This window comes from Bombus pyrosoma, linkage group LG4, assembly GCF_014825855.1.
Source record: "Bombus pyrosoma isolate SC7728 linkage group LG4, ASM1482585v1, whole genome shotgun sequence".
NCBI classification, from domain to species: domain Eukaryota; kingdom Metazoa; phylum Arthropoda; class Insecta; order Hymenoptera; family Apidae; genus Bombus; species Bombus pyrosoma.
The window spans coordinates 12,946,230-12,968,308 of record NC_057773.1 but is presented as its reverse complement, the minus strand read 5'-3'; the positions used below and the strand labels follow the sequence as shown (position 1 = coordinate 12,968,308).

The 22,079-nt window shown below is 38.3% G+C and overlaps 2 protein-coding genes across 25 annotated transcripts in view; one reads left to right on the top strand and one right to left on the bottom strand.

Moving 5' to 3' along the window:
- The window catches only part of LOC122566686, a 116,154-nt gene extending 112,598 nt beyond the window's left edge, over nucleotides 1-3,556 (bottom strand). For 6 of the 17 annotated variants that reach the window (XM_043724300.1, XM_043724303.1, XM_043724308.1 and 3 more), the window contains exon 1: nucleotides 1,301-1,960. In XM_043724300.1, coding sequence (XP_043580235.1) covers nucleotides 1,301-1,348 — 48 coding nt within the window. In that variant the 5' untranslated portion in view covers nucleotides 1,349-1,960. Of the gene's footprint in view, nucleotides 1-151; nucleotides 621-1,275; nucleotides 1,961-2,276; nucleotides 2,402-3,420 lie in introns of those variants that run through there. The other 11 variants (XM_043724299.1, XM_043724305.1, XR_006316588.1 and 8 more) reach the window with 10 other exon arrangements.
- LOC122566684 (zinc finger protein 628-like) overlaps nucleotides 786-22,079 on the top strand; it is a 120,286-nt gene continuing 98,992 nt past the window's right edge. The window contains exon 1 of one of the 8 annotated variants that reach the window (XM_043724289.1): nucleotides 786-880. The gene's annotated coding sequence lies outside the window, so the exon portion shown is untranslated. Of the gene's footprint in view, nucleotides 881-2,153; nucleotides 2,239-2,462; nucleotides 2,611-22,079 lie in introns of those variants that run through there. The other 7 variants (XM_043724292.1, XM_043724286.1, XM_043724293.1 and 4 more) reach the window with 7 other exon arrangements.

The following is a 22,079-nucleotide window of genomic DNA, read 5'->3' as shown; positions in this document are numbered from 1 at the left end:
AGGGAGACAACGTTTCTCGATAGCCTTTGAAAGCCCGCGAAACTATCGAGCTTAACGCGAAAAGAAAAATCTGCATATAAATTTTAGGAAAGCATCTTCGACTCGATGTTGCGTAGGCGATGTAACAAAAGGAAGAGGAAGGGGAAAATACCTGTGACAAATCGGGGCAGAATTGCACGCGAATATCTGTTCCGTCTGTGCATCTCTTTATCTTTCTCTTTCTATCCTCCTCTCTCTTGTATGCACGCACACGCGCTGTCTCGCGCTATCTTACTCCTATACTGTCTCTGTCGCGCACGTAAATTCGAGCTACGCCAGTCCAAACCGTGCGAAATTTCTAATTTCGAGGTCAGACGTGCGGCAAAGTACGTCCGAAATAATTACCTTCCGTGCTGCGTAAGACGTCAATGCGTTTGATATTCTTACACGATCTCCCCTCCCACCCTTAACACGACGAACAAGAGTTTTTTTGGTCCAACGACGCCTATGGCTCTACGAATCGCGAGATCTGCGAGGGAAACGTGCGCCGTCTCTGTATGTGTGGCTGTGCGCGTGAGCGTTTCACACCTGACTACTACGCTAGTCAAGCGAGCGACCGAAACAACATTAGATATTTATTAAATAATGATATCGGCGTGAAACTTTTGCGTAAATTAGTTATATAACCGAATAGGATTTATCGTGGGCGAATTATGGTCGTGGGCGGTGCCGAATCGATTTATTTTGTCGGTAAAGTCTGCGCGGCGAACACGGTAGGTTAGTTGACCGCGGGGCCGAGCGAGCGCTGAGCTGACAGTAGGCCGGCGACGTCACAGTGGGCCGGTTGAGCCTTCCTTCGTTCGATTCAGGCAGGCTCTCTATTCATTTTACATGTAGCAAGGTAAATATTTCTATGCGAGTGTCCATTCGAATTCGTGGCTCCAAGTGCGTGCAATTGTCGGCAGCGATCTGTGATTACACGTTTCTCGTCATTTATTTCCTTTTTTTCTATTTTTTTTTTTTACGACGAAACACTTTTGCCGGGGTGTGAAAAAGAAGTTTTTTTTCCTCGTACGTGCCCGTTCCTGTTATATTTCACGACATTGACTGCTACTGCTACTGTTGTTGTTGTTGTCGCCGCTGCTGTTTGCTGTCACGAGCGATACCCGTGGAAAAAGCAGATAGATAGATAGAGAGGGAGAGAGAGAGAGAGAGAGAAAGAAAAAGAGCACCGTATCAGCTACAATTTTCTTCGATTCCATCGTCCGATACGCGAAAAAGAAAAAGAATACAAACACACGGCAGGACACGGAACACGCACTTTGCACCCGCTCACAGATCTCTCGTGCACGATCATTGGATTTCCCATCGAGAGAACGTCTCTGTCGCCCGAACAGCGCGCCCGAGACACGTGAAATCCCACGGTTGACAGTTACCCGTGGCGCGGACGCCAGTGGATCGTGAATCGTTTCTCGCAACGCATCGTAACCACGTTCGACGTTGATCGACCTTGTGCTGTTTAACTTTTGCCAAACAAATTTTTCAAAGCATTCGCGAACCGTCTATGATTCGCCAATTTCTTCGATTACTCCGACACGATCGTTGTTTGTCACTGTCATGCTACGAATCAAAGTGTTTACCACGCACGAGATCGCGAACGCATTGTACGCGTTGATTAACACTCGTGAATCATTTCGAACGATCCGGAAACCGACTCCAAAAACGTTTTTGGCACGAGCGATAGGCTGGCCAGGAAAAATTCGTTACGCCGCGCATCGATACACGAAAACACGTGACAAGTGAATAGTGAAGTACGATAATCGATTACAGCGACAGTGTGCGATTCTAGCGATATCTCGACGATCTGTCGCAGATCTGAAAAAGTAACGCATATCCGCGATCGCGTAACGCGCCGCGAATCAATCGAAAAAGCATATCGGCGCGGTAACGGCGCGCTCAAACGCGGAGAAAAGTAAACAAAAGTTAAACGCACTCGTGAAAGCAACGTCGGTCGATCGTGTCACCGATTAAAAGCAGCATTGACGTAGAGGAAGATTCCCGTGGAATTTCGTGGCCGAGACGCGGTTCGATGCAAAGTGTCGAAGATCGTCAAGTGACGGATCGAGAGGAGTGCGTCGGCAACACACATGAGACAGCGCACATGAGTAACTTGGTGAAAAACGCATCGATGACGCATCTCCTGAAATGACAACCGGAGAGACGTCAAGAGTGATAGCTTTCGAAAAGTTGGCTGGAACAGTACGTAATAAGCTTCCTAACCTAGCAAGCTTTCTTACCTAACCTATACTCGACGGTGCGGTTTGGCCGCTGACAAGCGTGCGACAAGTGAGTTTTGCGTTCGATTGCGAACGAAATGTCGTGTATAAAAACCAGTCACGAACGACATGCTGGATCGGATCGAATCGAACGAGGAAAAGAACGCGAGGCAGCCCGTGGTTCGTTCGAAACGCGTCTCGATTGGTGTTGAAGCGAAAACGTGAGGCAAAGAGTGCGTGTTCCGTGAGCCGCCAACGGCGGGACGAAAATATCACACGTGCGTCGGGAGAGTAAGCCGAGATTTTTGGAAGACGACGCCAGTCAAGTGGGCGATCGGTGAGCACTGCTTTTCGGGTGAGCGACCAAATAACAAATTTAAAAAATCTCTCTGAATACCAGAGAAGGAGAAGAATCTTCGTGGGGTATCAGGTAGATGATTCTCCTCCAAACCGCGAGAATCGGACGGTTGGTCTCGCGTGTCACGCTGTCACACAAGTTTCCCTGCATCCTCGAGTCGCTTCTCTCGGACACGTCTGTTTATTGACAGCTCGAAATTCCTGTGACTCGTGTTCGCCCACGATCGGTTCAATTTTAACCGACACGCGAGACCAGTCGTCCGCTAATGATAAAGTCGATCAACATCTACTGTTAGGTTCGAAAGCTTATACGTGTATACATATACACCTACGATTTCTCGTTCGTCGAGAGATCACGTTCTGTCGTTCCGTTTCTACAAGATTATGGTAACAGTGACGAAATGCGATTTCCTCGGCGTTGCGGAAAGCACCGCGAATCTTGAATCGGTAAATGATAGTCTAGTTTCTGTGAGAGAAAGGGAGAAAAGGTATTTGAGGGCGAGAGCGTGGGTGAACCTCTTTCAGTCGTACGGCCCTGCATGCTAAACAGCATAGACGTTTGACGTTTCGTGAAGGTCGCGTGCTGTAGCACTTTCCTTCTCGCACCGTCGACCGTGTCTCTATCTATCTCTCTCGCATGCACACCGTCTCTATCGCGTACTCTTTCTCTCTCCCTCTATCTGTCTCGCTGCAACCTTAACCGTCTCTGTTCTACCACGTCTTTTCCGTCGTCGTTTCTCCGTTGCCCGCCTCTATTGCGTCCATCCGTCTCGTTCTACGCACATACACGCACACGTTATATACCTACCGTTGGACGTTTAACGATCGTTACGCGTTGAAATTGTCGCGGCTCATTGCTTTCCGGGAAGTTCCGCGAATTTTCCACGAAGTTGCCGCGTCCCGTGGCTGCCGCACGCGCGTTCCGCGTCCCCACGCGGATTTTCACGTTATCGACGCGTACGTGACATTGAAGATCTTCAGAGGAAATCGTTGGCAGCGCGGTTTATACAGGGTGACGCCAATAAAAATATCGTTTCTTAACAAAATCCGGACGGTTTAGATTTCTTCATCGTTACGAAAAGTTTTCTGTTTTCTTCTCCTTCCTTTCTTTTCTTTTTCTATTTTTTTTTAACGTTGAATGCTAGTATCAGATTGTTTGGGAAAGTTGTAGTTAATTCGAAAGTTAAGAAAAATTTGGGTAGAATCAGACATTTTATTATCTGCAACCTTAGGAGTATAAAAATATTTCATTCGTCTTGATAATAAATTATTTAACGTAATTTTTCTAGGCTTCTAGATATACATAAGTCCTGCTTAGAGCATTTACAGTTCCTTTCGAACGTCCAATTGTTGTGTCAAACTTCATGAAGAATTTTTTTATTACGTAAATCTAATTATCGCGTAGAATCAAAAAACATTCGGTGTTCCTTTTATCGTGTTAAATGAAGAAAATATGGCAAGTCCATTTTTGTTGATTTTCTAATTTTTATCACTTTGTGACCGCAAAAAGGTATTTCAACATGAAGTTTTTGGAAAAAAAATGGTCTGATAGATTCAAAGATATGCCATTTATAAACGATGGTAGTTTACATATCGTATTAGTAATATTAGATCACATTAACATTCTTAACATTTAAAAAATGTTCAAAACGACGAATGACAAAAACACGTATTTCATTCTAAAGTCAAATGAGAAGATCATTTTAACGTGGAATTAGTTGACAAAATATTGAATATAAACATTATTGTTTTATAGAAGATTTATCATTTTCTTCGCTTAAGATTTCCAAATGAAGTATTCTACATTCATGAGAAAAGTAACTCGGTTTACGGGCTAGAATTAGCTTGTCATTGATTACACGTTTCAACAAAAGAAATCGATGGTAACGTTCGATCGATGTTAATGTTCGATTATGACGATACGTTTAGAAAGCACTTTCGTTCGTTTCGAAAACCGCGTTCGCGATTGTTGCAGCGGCTTGGGAAACGCGTGCGAAGTTAGAGCCCACACTCTCCGTGAATTCACTTTCTACGCGGCCGAATAAATCAGGAAAATCTGTTACGATATACGAGGCATTGGTACAGATGTAGTATCACATATTGCCCTTTTTACGTTGACACGCTGTGTTACATATTATGCGAAACAGTATTTGTCGAGTTGAGAAATTCGACGTCGAGAAAGTTATATACGTTTCGTACTGGTCGTCGCGGGATCCAGGAAACTTGTATCTCGGAATCGCACGAGTTGCGTGAGTTTAGATCGATCTTAGTTTTCACGAGAAAAAGGAATTAATGTAGAATCGACGTGTTTTGAGCTATTAGGATACTAGGGAATTTACATTTTAGGCAATTTTTATTAGACAATGACTGAGGAAGATATTCGAACACTTGTAGACATATTTTATAAATACGTGTTATACGAAACACTTTGAAATTTCATTATCATTGTTACTAATAGATACAAGTGTCCTCGTCATGTTAGTATCTAAAGTTTGAGACAAATCTTATCTATTTGATAAAATATAACATTTTAAAAGAAAATTAAGGTCATGTTTCCTTCGACGAATAATTCTCATATTTCTTATTGTCATGTTCTTTACTGTCGAATGAATTCGATTCACTGTCGTGCATGTGTGCAATTATGTCATCTGCCAACGAAGAACAAATTTATATAACTAGATCATCTTTTTCTTTGAGAATATTAATACCAATGAAATTTAGAAATTTAGAAATAACGGAGTTGATCGGATTACCTTCCAAGCAGTTCATACGATATTGAAAACGTAAAAACCTATTGCACTTGCACAATAACGTGATTTTATTTTAACGTGAAGTATACAAATTCTCAAGGGAAATTATATCGTTAGAAAATTATCGTTATACAGAACAAAATTTTGCTTTTCTGAATGAAAGTGCAAAAACTGTAACACCTTAGGATTCCAGTGATCGTAACGTTGCAAAGTTTGAACGGTTCAAAAGTTGTCCAACGCTTGAACACAGATATTTCGTACCGTACGAAACAGCAAATATATTTTCGTTGCGTTTCACACCCCAAAAGACTTATCGAAACATTACAGAGTTGATGAAACCGTATTTTACATCTCTTAGCTTTGAATCTCGAAATCATACCTTTCTATAGCACGGTGAATCTTTATTTAGCCGCTGATACTCGCTGTTAAATATACATTTTCATATCTCGCAACGTAATTGCTGACTCTTACGAACATTTTACATTCCGTTCGATTCGAAAGCGAACTAAACAAAACCGTCTGTCTAACAGTACTCGTGCGCCGAATGTAACAATGTATGTATAACGAACGTGTACGATCTTATCAGAATTCAGAGCACGATAATTACAGTTGTTGCATCGCTGTCTAATTTTGGTTTTTCTTAATCGAGCATCGCATTCCATCCGCGCCGCTTCAAAAGAAGAGCAGAAAGAAAAAACCACAAATTAAATTCCTTTCGCCGCGAGAACTCGAAGAAAAGTACGTACACAGTTGATGAAAAGTACGAAACTTCTCCTACAGTACGAAACTGGCCGCGATTATGAGAAAGTTCTCGAGATTTTTACTGAGAAAAATCGGAAAGAAAGAGGATAACAGAGTCGGCCACGGTTTATCGAACGATAACGCGGTTTTTCGCATCATATACAATGCTTATACATTAATACTGCCGATACTAGTTACATGTTTTGTCCGCCACTTCGAAATATCCGAGAAAATTCTACTTTTGCCATTTTCTTCCTATCGTCTCAGTTCTTCCTTGTCTAATTTAAAATATTTATTTAGCATCTCGTCGAGCCGGAGTTTCATAGCCTATAGGATAATTATTATACACACGCGTGTACACAGGCAGATAATTTAGGCGCGTATTATTAATACGCTGCTGGGACTTTCAAATTTTCATATTTCAATTTTGCTCACGCTTTAGCATCCAAAGGAGATTTTTAATATTCGAAAAAAATATTTAACATAAAATCGGAGCGAAAATTTGTACATATCGGTAACGATTTTTTTTTTTTTTTTTTTTTGTATATTACATAAACTTGAGATACTTCTTAGCGTTAGAAAAATAGCGTTAGAACGTTCGTGTTAACGTAACAATCAAGTAACGATTAAATATCCCAGGTATGTATTTTAATATAGAAAACACTTGGGATTGTTTTTAATTCGTAGTTTTAAATATGTAAATTAAAGAGAAAAATGCCGAGATAATAGAAGTGAAAGCTAGAAAAATTCGTCGAGAAATTGAAGAATTTTCTTACTTGCAACGGTAACATACCGCTACAATAAAATGTTATATCTGCGTTTAAATTTGGAACAATCTAACTTGGTAGATGATAGATACATAGAAGATTATAATCTAGCAAAGTCATCTGAGAAGCACTTAGAAATTTATACGTGCAGACAAATTAGACTGTTGTTAGATCTCTAAGAAACGCGTACACTTAACTTTACTTAAAAGATAAATAAGGGCGAACTTCAGATATTTTAACGTACATTGACAAATGGCAAAAAATGCTAGATAGCATATATATTTTAACTAAGCAGGTCAGAATAGATTCAGACAGAAGCGTGTCAGAGAATCAGCTGTTGGCACGTCCGATGGTCGGTGTAAATCATGCGTTTTAGAGAGGCGCGCGTCGCTTGAAGAATACGAACGGCAACACGTTTTGTGGAAACACAAAAATAGCGTCAGCTGGTCCGTTACGAAAAATAGCGTGGTGTTTTGTACATTTTTTGGGCTGATTAATACGCGAAGACATTCCTTGGTCGACCATTCGGGTCATTAACCACCGGGAAATAAAAAAAAAAAACTGACGGGAGGCATAGTTTTGTGACGATTTTTTCGTGGTACACTTGTCTAGTACTCTGATTTCTTGGCATCCGACTAGGATTCGTTTGTAGTCTCGCGCATACTGTCAGTTTATGATACATTTTTATATACAAAGTGCAGTATTAGTTTAATAGCAGATAGTTTGATCAAACAAATAAGAATAAATAATAAAAGTAGCACGTTATAGTTTTAATTTCAATTTTAGTTAAGTATGGCCATACGTTTATTCGTTTTCCTAAAACTATAAAGAACACTGTTAACACAAACTACGAAATGTTTCTCAAACGAAACATAACTACGAACGTGAAACAGTGCAATAGTCCATACAGATGGGACACACTGCTGTCTTATCATAAAAACTGAACCAAACATTTGTAACACTTGCTGTATACAAAACTCTATCGATCATATCTTAATCACTTGTTCCAAATACGAACCAAGACCCATGAAATTCATTCGACGTGTTACCAAAAGGAGACTGCGGTAAGAAAGTTCTAGACTTTCCGCCAGATATTGGTTTTATTTTAAAACGAGCATTCTGCCTGTGATCACTAATAACTAACGTGTCTTTAAACACACAATGAAAAATACAAACGGCACAAATTCTGTTGGTTTGCGCAAAATTCGAAGAAACGAAAAAGAGCCACGTCATAGAACGTTGTTTACGTTTGGATGAAAAAATGGCGAGCAGCGACATCGATGTTACGATTAAATCTCTACGAAATATTTTTAAACATTTGCGTTCAATAGAGATCTTCGATAACGCAAAATCGGACTGTCCCGCGGTATTCGTGGATCAGCGTGAGAACGTAGCGAGAACGTTGCATAAACCGCATACCGTCCGCGATCTAGTCTCATTTCCAACTGTACGAAATTATCATCGAATAACGGAAGAACTAAGAAAGGAAGAAAACGGAAGAAAAAAAGGAAGAACTAAAGGTACAGAGAGGTTTTGATAAGAAAGAAAAAACATATCGCTGTTTCAAGAGACGGTCTTTCTCACGATTTACCGGGAAGCACACGCGAATCGGTGTATGCTATCGTTCAAAAGTATCCGGATATTTGCTTATTCTTGACAACATATGTTTTAGTTATAAAATTACGAATAAATCGAGTTGAAATGATTTTATTCTTTTCAATCAATGTGGCTACAACGCGTGATAGAACATCGCGATAGAATGTAGAGACCTAAACGCAAACATAGGTCCACAGTGATTCGCAAAAGTATTTGAGCACTTGCAAAAAATTATTTGAACAATACATACGATCGTAGTGTACGTGCATTTACTCACATTCTTACCGCGGGTTATCGATTTATAATCATAATCGGAGCAGATAAGAGGCAGCCGCTTGCGGAGATATCGTTCATTTAAAACGCTGTTCGCAAATGAACGACGTTTCAGCGACAGTGTAAAACATCGTATCGTCCTTACTCGATAGATATTTAGATACTTCGATGCGAACGGCAGATTGTACGCGACACTTCGCAACGATCGCGTTCGCGCGCTTTTCATCAGCCGTCGCGCGTGATCGTTGCTGTGCGATCGTTCGAAATTATCGTGCCGCCGCGTGGATGGTTCTTGCAAATTACGATGAACAGAATTTTTTCTACCTTGGTAATATTGCTTGATAACTTGTGTGCTAAATTCTGCGTGATGTTTTTTATTTGCAGAGAAAAATTGCAGTTCGACTTAGATTTAGAATGTTAACATTATGACGACCGATGACGCTACGGTAACGTCGTGAGAATGTTGGCTATTTGTGCACAACGCTTATTTATTTATTATATCTATTAGTTATGCATCTACTAATAATGCATTCTAACGCATTTCTGTAATTATTTGTTATTTATATGTTGTTACTTTTCAAACGTCCCAGTCATTCGCCAGTTTTTCAAAAAGAATTCGTTCAGAATTTTAATGAAATGCTTGAAAATGGTTTTCTCTAGCAGACTGACCATTTCCTTCTTCGTCGAGGAAGATTTTATAAATCTTCGAGTAAAAATATTGTATTTTTACATACAATTCATAATTTCATCGATAACCGTTCTCATTCTTGTTCGAAATTCTTCTTTTCCATCAAAGAACCAGAAGTATTGTATTTTACGTGCTCAAGTATCCATCTATGATTTCATTAATCTCTGTTTCCATTCTTGTGAGGAATGTAGTCTCCGTAACATTTAGAACGTTATGTTAAGAGCAGGAAGAAAGAATTCCGTGATCTTAATGGAATGCTTAATTAAAAATGCCTTTTATGAAAAATCGACTGTTTACTTTTTTGTAAGGGGAAATATCGTATATTATTTAGCCAGGAAACATTTATGATATCGTTAAATATCAGTCTTAGTAGCGGAATGTTATTTCTATATGCAGTTGACTGCTCGCCGTTTACTACCACGAAAACAGAAATTGTCCTATTAGTCGCAATTAATAAAGCTAAGTTTTTCCCGCGGATTAAACAGAAATTCCGCTCTAAGAGATTTATACTTTGTATTTTATCTGTACTAACCACACACAGTCTGTGCGATTACTCTTCATCGGTAAATCGGAAAATACTTTCTTACTACGCAACCAAAAAAATCGACCCTCCCCCCTTCCCCCGCGAAAAAACTACGGACAATACAGTTAAAAGCTCGTCGTTTAACACTAGGGAAATGCAACGACAACAAACTGAACGGTGACCGGCATTCGGTTAACGCGTCCCATCGAGTACAGGCGCGCGTATCGAAATCGCGAAACAAATGGAGCCGACGGAACGCAAAAAGAATAGAGCGCGCGGTAACGGATAGGCCGTCGACGCTCGGTGGTTGTCGTCGTTTCGTGGGCGCCCGCGGGGGTGGAGACGCGCGTGGCGTAGGAGGCAGAGGCGGAGGGAAGGGCCGAAATCAAGTTTCACGTGGAAACGGTTTGATTGGCGGCGTTCCGCGAATGATTTTCGATCTGCAACGCGAGGCGGTTGTCTACCCCGGTCACATCGATACGCGATCATTTTTTTGAAACGGAACCGAGACAGGCACAGAGGCACAGCCTGCGTGGGAGATAGAGACGTAATGATTGCAATATTCCGTTAGTAATTGCTCCAGTCGGCCGCACTGTTGAAACGTCATTCGCGCGACCCGTAGATTTGTTTTTCCCCTCCCGGTTTTCCGGTCTCCGTCGCTGTTCGGGCTGAAATGTCATTCGCGGACCGCAGCGTTCGTCCCCTCGTGTGTATTCTCTCCCTCTCTCTCTGCCTCTCTGTTACTCTTTCTCTTTATCTTTCTCTTCCTCTTTCTCGTTGTATACCTCTGTGCCCCCGAAACACGCCGCGTTCTCGATGCCATTCATCGTTGTCGAAATCGATACGTGCCATTAAATGCTGGTAATACGTTTAAAACGCGCGAAACGCACGGCAAGGCGGCCGTTTAATTAGATCCGACAAACTTTTTTTCACTGTTCCGCAACCCTGGATTAATTGTCACCCCTGTCTCGATAGTTTCTACCCATCTGATGTCTAGTCAATATCGATTTCTTTTTTCTTCTTTTTTTTTTAATATTGTATGCGTGTTCCGACGTTTGTTATGGATGAAAGTTTAAATTCTGAAAGAGATTACATTGGTTTAAGTTTTATGGTATTGACATTTGTTCGAGCCTGGGACGAGTTAGTTGCTGGTGTACGGTTTATTTGCTGGATCGGAGAAATCCTTGTTGAGGCGAGTCGTAAAGTTGGAGTAAAAGGTGTACGCGATTGAGAAATTTGAATGTATGCATGGGATTCTTTCGGTTTTACGATATTCATAGAGGAACAATGTATCGTTATACATAGTTAATACTCTGATATACATAGATAACTGATGGGTGGTTCGGCTGATAACATTATCGATGCACCGAATTTATTATAATATTGAAAAACATGTTTACTGCAATAAGATATACAAAAATGTTGAGTATTCTTATAAATTGTAGGAATATACAAATTATCTAAAACGTAGCGTTCGTGATAATATTTCGAGGATGTTCGTTTAGATCTGTTTAGATTCTGTTTCTTTCGTTACGTTCGCAAAAATACAGATTTACATAAACATTCATAGTCTACTATTAATTTTTCAATTTTTGGCATAATAACAAGACAAACTAGAAATTAATACTATGTTTTCAGTTAATATGCAGGCAGTAATTTTAATTATAATATGAGGCGAAAATGGTGACGCGATGAACGCGCATCGTATATGCCACAGACGGTCTTCCGTTAGGATAAAGCCATTTCTGTTACAACGCTTCTCTTGACTAACTTTTTCTCTTTGTTCCATTTTCAAGCTCATCGAGTTTTTCTTTGAATCGAGGAACAATGCAAGCAACAGTTCTTACAGGAACAAAACAGAGGAGATGAAATCGTTCTGCAGGCAGAAATCTTGTTTATGAAGGAACGCAGTAATCAAAGCAATTGCACGCGTACAATATCTTATAAGTTATCGTAAATTGCGTGAAATTTCTGATAAAATTTCAAATTCCGTCGATACGGCGGTACACGTGTTGATTCTCGTAACGTTGGTCTTGTTAGGTCGTTGGCAATGCGATAATCGATTTATGGTTCTTCATTGAATTGCGAAATGTTATGCAGGAAGAAGGAAACTGACGTTAGATATTTTGAAAAGATAACGCTACGTTTTAACAGCTACGATGACACACACTTTAGATAATTTTTAAATATGTATCTGTCTGTATGACAAATTCTTTCTTTCGTGCAATATTTACGAATAGGTAGACCTGTACTATTACTTAAACGCGTATTATTATTCGATGTTTAAAAAACATAAAGACTTTCATTTATTTCTATTTCTAGTTATTTAATAAAAAAAAATATTATACACTTTGTCATAGGTATATAAAGAAAGATAGCGAGAAAATTAATTCTAACTATCAGTTTCATTCATCTGAGTAATAAAATCTGAAATGACAACGGTCTAGCAGTATTTCTGAATTTAACGCGTGAAAGTATCATATTAATCTGTAAAAGAATATCCCCTGAGTTAATCTGCATGTAATTTTTGACCGATAAGACGTCGTCAAAATTAATAATTCTGTTCTTTTCACACAGTATCAGTTGTATCTGGTTGGAAACTATGATAGTCTACCTGAAAGTTTAGGCTCTCCACTGTCAGTGAAATATTATAAGACTCGAAATACAGTAAATCTCTTTTATGTGCTAATCCTACAACGTGTAAAACTATAATTCAGTATTTTTCGACGAAAACACGATTACACATATAATAAGTACCTAGAGGAAATGATACATGAAATTGAATATTAATTTAGATTTTGTTATGACCTTTCAAGCTTTCACAAGTATCATATAGTGATGTATATATCGGTACGAATACGTTACGGAATACATTTTTTTTTTTTTTTATGATTCGATATACTTTCCAATATACGTAATTATCCGCAACAACAATTATATTTTTCAGATATTCTAATGAAGTTACATTATCAGTAACAATTATGAAATAGGTATTTACGTGTTACTTAAAATAGCATATACCTGGCGGTATTATCCATTCAGTGGAAGTATATTCTAGCAACCTTACAATTATTTTCTATGCCAGTGTTATGCCAGTATTAATATAATGTCAGTATAATAACAAAATAAGATACTCGCGGTAACACGTATCTTTCAAGATTATCCAGTTACCTGAAATACATCCATCCAATCTTACAATTATTTTCCGTTGTAAAATTACATGCACGACACGAATATACATAATCGGATTTCGTTGCCAAACATTCACGTCACTATAGAATAACATTGTACAATTTTCAAACTAGCACATATCTACCCAGATTATCCAGTTTAACTATATTCATTAGTTGCTCTTATACGTTGGGATAAATTTTCCTACCAAAATTAAATACACGATTCAAATATAATTCTATATCTTGGTATTTCACTTTACCAATAGTAAATTTATAATTTTCGAAATAACACGTATCTTCGAACGTTGTATAAATACTCATTGGAGAATAAAATCGAGCGATTTTAGAATCGAGAGTCTCGTGTAACGAAGGCGACCCTTGTCGAATTTGTCGACGTTTTAATAATACATTCTTGTACTCTGTCTAGTTGAAGCCAGACAGATTTGCTTCTAACGTAATTTTGTTATTCTCGATCTGCATCTTATTCCGTAGATCTGAGCCGTAGAATCTCTCTGACTTCAGTCGCGTTTCATATTATATTTTACTTATTAGTGTCACCGGAAAGAAACACGGGGAAAATGTCATTAGTGAAAAAGGAACGATACAACGTAGCTGGTACAGGAGAGATAGCAAAACGTAAGATAGTAGAAGTGGAAAGAAATAATAATAATAAGTAACAAATAGGAACAAGAAGCTGATATGTAAAATCGACGAGATAGAAAAGTTATAAAATCTCTCTTAAGAGAGATCTTAGAGATTTCATAGGTCGACTAAGTGTATCAATCTTCTGACGAAGTTAGTCAAATTCATTATCCCATTAAATTAACTATGGCAGCCATAAGCGATGCAAAGTTGCTCAGTGTTTAACAACAATTAATCTCGCGTTCTTTCGAAGGTAAACATTTTGGGAGATTGGGTGTACGATCGAGGGTCACAAGTTGTTGAGCTTCTAAGAATTTTATGTACCAATGTAATATCGTTTATGCATCGCCTATCGATTGAGATTTGAAGATTCACACTCCCTAACAATATCATCGTAATTGTGGCAATTAAATGGGATAGGAGAATCACGATACTTGGCAATCTTAAAAATTTCTGTCGAACGCTCTTGGTATTTCTGATTGACTGAGATCTACGATCAGGGAACGGGACAGATCGTACCACGAATTTAAGGCCACGGTGTATACGTCCAATGGATCTTACGAATTAATTTGTTGCGACAAAATTAAATACGCGCGATCTCGGTTAAACGAAGCACGCGGAGAGCGTCGGCGAGCGGTCCCGTGACAAGAAGCCACGACCAAAGGTTTCATTTCTCCGCGTCCGTTTCTCCGTGGAGCTCGAAAATAATTTTTCCACGGCCACGGCTCACGCCGCCGTGCCGCGAGCCTTTTTTTCCGGCGTGCAACGGCCGATAAGCACCGGCGATCACGGGCGCGGCGTGCGCGCAAAAGGAAGCCGTCGCAAAAAGCTTACCACGGGGATTAGTCATTGGTAACCGAGCGAGCTTTTTCGCAGCGAGGCGATTCCCGCAGTCGTGACCGTCGCCTTGCCTGATTTATGGCGAGCCATCGTTATTTTCGCCTAGCTTACCCTAGCTCTCTCTTCCTCTCTTCGTCTCTTTTTTTTCCTTTTTCCTATCCTCTATTTCGCGCTTCGTCTCCTTCTAGAACACTTTAGCTTCCTCCTGCTTTCTCTTGCTCTCCCTCCTGAACTTGGCGAGTACTTCTCTTCCTCTTTCCTTTATTCTTGCACACGCGCCGCCTGGATTTCCTACTTGATTCGCATTTAAACGTGGGTGGGAGAGAGGCCGGTCGTTACCGACTGGCTAACGACGACTGGGTGCTGGCAGACGTCTCTTATCCCATGGAATCTTCCGTACGAAGTCGTGGCGAAAACTCTGAACTTACCGCTGTTTCATCTAAAAACGTACATCTTAATTCTTGCGTCAGTATCTGACATTTTTAATATCCGGTTTTGTCAGGATACCTGACCACCTTTACGGCGAATCTTTGTATCAGACGGTCCTTGATTCGTTGTCGATACGATCGTACTTTTTTTTTATCGTTGATAAGTTTCTCGAGATTAAATGTTGCGTCAACATTTGGGAATTTACAACGTGGCTCGATACCTGGAGTAGATATCAATAGGAAATATGCCAAAAGACGCTGCCCTGGCACGATTTAAAGAAAGTGTAGCTCGGTATTGATATAAAGATCAAAATCGACTCGATCGCACTTTGGGTGTAAAACAGTTGGAACGATTAAGAATTCTAATACTAACGGATTTTTATATATTAGAACTAAATGAAGGGATAGAACATTAATTGCTGTAGTATAGTGTATATTAATTTTAATAGCGAGAAAATTTCGAAACGTTCTTAAGGACTACAAAATTATGTTACCATTTGAATTATAAATTATCAGATCATTGGCCTAACGAATCTATAATCTGGCAAATCGCTATCTGTCTTGGATCACGTCGAATTACTACTAAATTTCGTTTATGGATTAATGTGGGATCGTGGTTTGTTCGCGGTTTGGTTGTATTAACCTTATGATTTCTTTAGTAGCCACTTAAGCAAGCGTTGAGCTGTCGTAACATCCTGTGTCAGGTGACATAATATTGAAATATTATACATAATTCATATTTGATAATCCTTGGTCAGAAGAAGACATAATTTGAAACTAAAGTTGCAGTTCGAATGAAACTTTAGTGGGAATGCAGTCTGCCTTCATTGAATAGGAAGTATAATTGCTGTTAGGAGTGCGAGTTGGTCTTACGAGCAAAGATTAATCGATGTTGTTAATCCTGTCTTCGAATTTTTCCATCTCAATTTTACGCTCGTTTCAATAAACAAAGAGCCTTTCACCGCCAGCAGAAAACATTTATGCATAAGATTGGAATAACAATTATCAAGCAACTAATTATCACATCGATATTAGCGTATCAATAACAGTTCCATCGAGTATTGCGAATTTCCTTTTCTATAAAAAGACAATCCAAGGAATTCAAATTGAACAATTTTGCTCGTTAAAATTGTGAGAATCATAATTTTTAAAGATAAAGTAAAATCTTCTGGAAAACTTAGAAAAGAAATCCGTTGACTTCAACTGTGAGTATTATTTCAACTGATAACTCGTCATAGTGGTTGATACGATCGTAAACGATCAATGAAAAAGACCCGCAGTAGGTACAGGAATAGTAGAAAAATTCGGAGCGTCGCGTTGCCCTCGTAACAATCGCGCGGAGATTCGCGTCGTTTCTCGTCCTATTCTCGCGACTTTCTCTCGATTACGCGCGCAAGATAACCTCGACGATCGATCGTGCTCGCGAGATTTAGCGCAAAAGCCGGTTACGCGTCGCAGAAACAAAGCGTAAAATTATTAATGCGACCGCTGATTACGCATTGCCTCTCTGCGGTTTCGATCGTCGCGGACCACTGGCTCGGTGATCGCAAGAATTACCGTTTAATTAATATTTGCCGCGGTCCTAATGGCCATCACCTCTCGATATTGCCCTCGCTCGCGCGATCTCGTTTCATAATCCTCTCGATCGCCGCTTCTATCTCACGAATTGATTCATCGTTACGTTCAAACGTGTTCTTTCCTTTTTTTAATAACTTTTCTCTCTTTTAATAACGTCTCTCCAGTTTTTCTATCTCTCTCGTTATTCCAACGGACAAAAAGATTCCTAACGTTTCGAGAGGATCGAAGTGAAAGATTCAAAGGCAAAAGTACCTACGTAAGTCATACAGTAGGCTTGAATCGAATAAAATAAACGATAGAATTAAACAAGCTTCAAATATTAGCAACTTTGTCGTATATGCTACAGTATCGCTTATAATTTATATTTTTATATCGTATTTTATGGTTTTTGTCTGCATGGTGTTGTTCACCAATGCCTGAATCTCGACGGCGATACGTCAAAGGTAGAAGATTTAAAAAATACCTGAATCAAAAGTAGAACTATAAATGTCGTTGCGTTTTTGCCGATCGTGGTGTGGCTCGAAAACCGAGAACCGATTCTGTCTGCTTTCTTAAAGTAAAACGTAGAAGTACGCAAAGTGAAGTTAAAAGCAGGAGAATTCTTGGAAATACACAAATGACGTTGCAGAATATGCCATGCAATCCTTTCTATCAGGGTCTCGTTACGTTCGTGAAATCGTTTGATTCGCGCCTTGACGCACTACGACGATACGGAATTTCGTCTATCTCACGTCGCGTTCTGTGACATCATCAGGGGATAATTTTGAAAAATCGAGAGCGATGGTCCATGTTGCTCGTGTTCCGCTGGAAAACAGTCCCGTGGCAACTAGTCTCGTGTGTGTTAGTTTATTAACACGCATCGATCGATGATTTATTCTCGTTCAAAATATCTAAGAAAAGCACAGTGAACTGGGGAAACCAAGATAGCATTGTTGAACATAATGTTCTATCAAGAAGTCGATTCAAGAGAATAATATAATAAAAGGTAATATAATAGATTATAAATAGTGTATCTGTTGTATCTGTCTATTTTTAAGAAACGTAATCGCCGCTTTTAACGATGTAAAGTGTTTGATAACAATAGTAATACAAATAGTGTGCTAGCAGTTTTTACTAATAGTAGTAGCAGTATTGTACTGGTAGCAAGAAATAGATAGTTCAAACAATCAAACTGAAAAAGGTACAAATAGATTACAGATTTCTATTCAGCTTCCGTTTCTGTGACTATAAAAATTTATGATAATTAGAATTTGTATGAATATCCATAATTCTCGAATGGAACATTTTACAATCGATAATTACCCGTTGCTTTCTAAACGCTTACAAGTGTACGAGAAAAACCAACAGTTGTTCGGTTGGCTTTTGTCGCCATTATTTCGCTGCTCGGAATAACGATGCACCAAAGTCATGAACGAATGATGCATTGAACAGGAGCGACGCACGCGTGTTAATTAACTTCAGCTTCGCGACTCTTCGGGATAAATTTACTTGCAGCGTATTAATAAACCTTTAATTTCCGAATAATTTTATCGATCGCATATTTGAGCTATCGGTTGAGGTATTGAAAATTGTTGCGGCTTGTAAAGTCATTTGTAGTCGCGTTTAACACTAGAAATTACCCGACCCTTCTCCTTCTGATATTTCTCTTGGATATATCTATATCTCTTTTACATAAATTAAGAACGATTACCGACGAATAAATCGTTATCGCTTTATTCTGAATGGAATATTTACATCGATCTGCAAAGATTATCGGTTGGATAGTGTGGTAAAAATTGCGGAATATGACAAAAAGTAGTTACACACGTTGTTTCTTTAAATATGCTTTGGAATTTGCTATTATTTGTGTCATATTCTTGGCACGAATGATCTAAAGGAAACAATTCATTTGTTCCTTAAGAAAATAAGAATGTGGTAAACAGTGGAGTTGATTAATTAAGCTTCTAAGAGGCTCGTGTTCGAGGGGACTAAAAGACAGAGAAACGATTGTTTTTCTTTAAATTAAAAACTTGGAAAATAAGTTAGGAAATTGTTAGGGAAGATAACGATTTTTAAATCGTCAAACGAACCGACTGATTCGTCTAATGTCTACTATAATATGCGATCCATTCTGAAAATCGCAAGGTAGTTTTACGCTAAGCCTGGTAATTGTACACTCATAAATATCGCGGTGATTTATCTCCGACGTGTGATATATTTTATCGGTGATTTTAAGTTTGCAATTAACGGATAATTAAGTTGCCGAGGGGAAATTGATAGGCGCGTTAACGCGGACACGCTTTCGTGTAATTTCGCCTGAAAAACACGACGCGGATAAACGAGCCACGTATTTTTTAATGTCTCTAGTTGGCTGTGATTTGATCAAGTCACTTTTGATCGATAAAGATCATGATGCATTTGAGGAACAGATTGATGTTTACCATAGGCAAAATTTTTCATCCTATCGTGATCGATTCTACCTTCTTGCAAATTTTGCGCAATAATTTCCACACCTTCTGACTTTTCCCTCCTCTTACTTACGCTTGTTACGACACTGAAACAAGTGGAATAAGCGATTATTTGTGCATTTTGGATAATGGAACAGTTATTGTTCGGTTAGACTTTTAAAATTATTAATAATCGTGACTGTTCTTCGCTCGTCCATTACTTTGATAGATTCTGTTTTAAAATTGATATACTTTTAAATTTTGAAACATAAAGACATACAATGACAAATAATAAAAAAGAATTTGGAACGACATTACGTAATTTTCACTACGAAAGGTATTTTTAGTCGTCTTTTCGTATTTTATTCTACTTGTGATGTTGAGCTTATTAGATGTATAATGAGAGAGACGCGTGGATAAATTATAAGGTAGAAAAATATATTTGAAATACGGAAATGAAAAGTACAAAAAATTGAAATAATAATATGAGCTGGTCCAAATCCGCACGCTAGCAGTGTTACTCTATAACTGAAAAACCCTGAAGCCAACGTCGCCTTTCGACTGTTTATGGCCTGTCTTCGTCGCAGTCTTTTGTCTATGCGCTGTCGATGGCTTCAATGCTTTAGAAAGCTAAAAAGACCAGATGTAGAGTTTTCTTAAAAGCAGTGACCTTCGACATGTAAAAATTATCTCGATCTACTACCAGGTTCTACTTTATTTCAATGAACAGGCAAAAGACTGGTCTTACCATTTGTAGTATATGAACATTACGTTTATTAGGAAATTAATAAACACGCTTAAAACCCTATAAAATGAAATCAGTTCACAAAGCTATTTGGTAGGTTACGTTTTATTTCGTGTTGGAACAACTTTTACTTGTAGTACGTACAATATATATATATATATATATCGAAGACATCTTTCCAGTGAAATAGCGATTCAGTTATTAATTAGCAGTGTTATTCGAGTCTTGGACTGGTGTAATTTATGTAAATTTTTATTATTACATGGTACTAATATACACGAAGCTAACGAGGTACTAATACGATCGTTAAAAATTAACGAGAAACGCAGATTTTGGAATACAGTTCCCACCAATTAATTACTCGCGTTATGTGCTTGCAACGGGCATATAAGATTTGCACTTATAAATGCCGACTTAAAAGGGTTAATAAAACGAAAATTATTTCGTCATATTTAATTTCATTAGCGTCACCGCGCAATGTTTACAGCTTCTCCTTTGGAGAACGGTTTCCGTCGGCTTTTGTAGCTCGACAAACTGCAAAGGAAGAAAGAAAAAAAGAAAGAGAGAAAGTAATAAAAGGGGGAAAGAAAAAAGCCATTACTTTCCACGGTAAAGTATAATTTTTCACGTTAAACAACATGAACAGGAATAAGATATTATGTATTATCTCGATTATCCGACTCATTTGATAATTTAATCTGTCGTTTAATTGCTCGATTATTCTAATTAATTTCAGCGAATTCGTTGATCAAAGATGATATTCTGGCTCTCGAAGAAAATATTTTTCTGTGTATTCCGTTTGGATTTCGAGGAGATCGTCGGATGTCGCGTAATAATAAACGTTAATTATTATAAACGAATACTTGGAGTAAAATCATATAAATTTACAGACATTTTATTCGTTCCAATATTACGAAATTTCGCTTAAGAAAATTGATCGATCGATCGATTGATTTTCTCACAAAATTCTGCTAATAGTGTTATTTCAATCGTGCAAAACTATCCTGTTTAAGATAGGTCTTTTGCTTACTTTCCCTTTCTTCTTTTTTTTTTTTTTTTTTTTTTTTTTTTTTTTTTTTTTTTTTATTTCTTTCGTTGATTGATATATCCACGATCGTAGGTAACGCAGAAAATCGCGGGGCAGATACTTACGGAGATTTACGCGTGCGTTATGACGCCAGTTTAGTATCGCGTAAACGTGGGTAATCGCGACGAGTCGATGCGAAACGATCGTTGCGGAACATCGAAACGAAGCGTCGAATTTAGGAGAATTATTTCGTTAATTGATACCGCACGGTTTGAATTCCGTTCCCTGAAATCGTAGTTTATTGATAACTATTTCGAGGCCGGGATTGATCATACTACACGCCATTCAATGTACAATGGCTACAGAACGTATCGATACGCCGTTGTATTTATCACAGCATTTACATATTAACTAATTACGTCTAAGCTTATTAAACTTCGCATCGTTTAATAGAACTTTACAATACACATTACGATTACAATATCTGACATTTTTTCGTTTTATTTATTAAACTTGCAAAATACTCCTCATAAAGAATTCTATGACTTTACGTTAGCTTTTACATAAAGTTCTTACATTGCAACTTTACTATTTCTCACTTTGGTGCGTGACGTTTTAAACGCCAATTGTGAAAAGCTTAAATTTGGAAATTGCATTCGTTTTAAGAAAACGATATATTTAAGAACATGCGTCAATATTTGGTTCATAAACTGTCTGATGCTCGTAGATACAGCGTGTGTTTTCTGAGACTCTTTGTTAGATCAGCTCTAGAGGAATTAAACGAGGAACGTTGCTAGACTATCATTTGATATTATGAGATATAGAAGCTGATACAGAAACACTTCATTGTAAAGTAAGAGTATGTGCCAATACTTTTTATAGTAACCGTAAATATATATTATAATACCGGCGTGTGTGTTTGTTAAAGGTGCAGGTAGATATGTATGTTGGTAAACTTTTATTAGTCCTTCTTTTTTATTACCATCATACATTTGATCTCGTGCTGAATCGTTGAATTTGTTCAATTTGTTGTACGTACGATTGGATTATAGATATTTCAATATTGATTGACGTTGATGTTTCTAAACGTGGTTAAAATGGCAACCAGATTGCTATCAAATCGTTCTCTCAGCTGTGCAACAGAATTTTGCAAAAGGTTAGATGAATCGATATCGATTTGTGCAGGACGAGTAATTGAATAATTTCCAATAATGGAAATTTTAATAGTAAAAGGTATTGAAGTTTCTATAACGACTCGAACGACATTTTT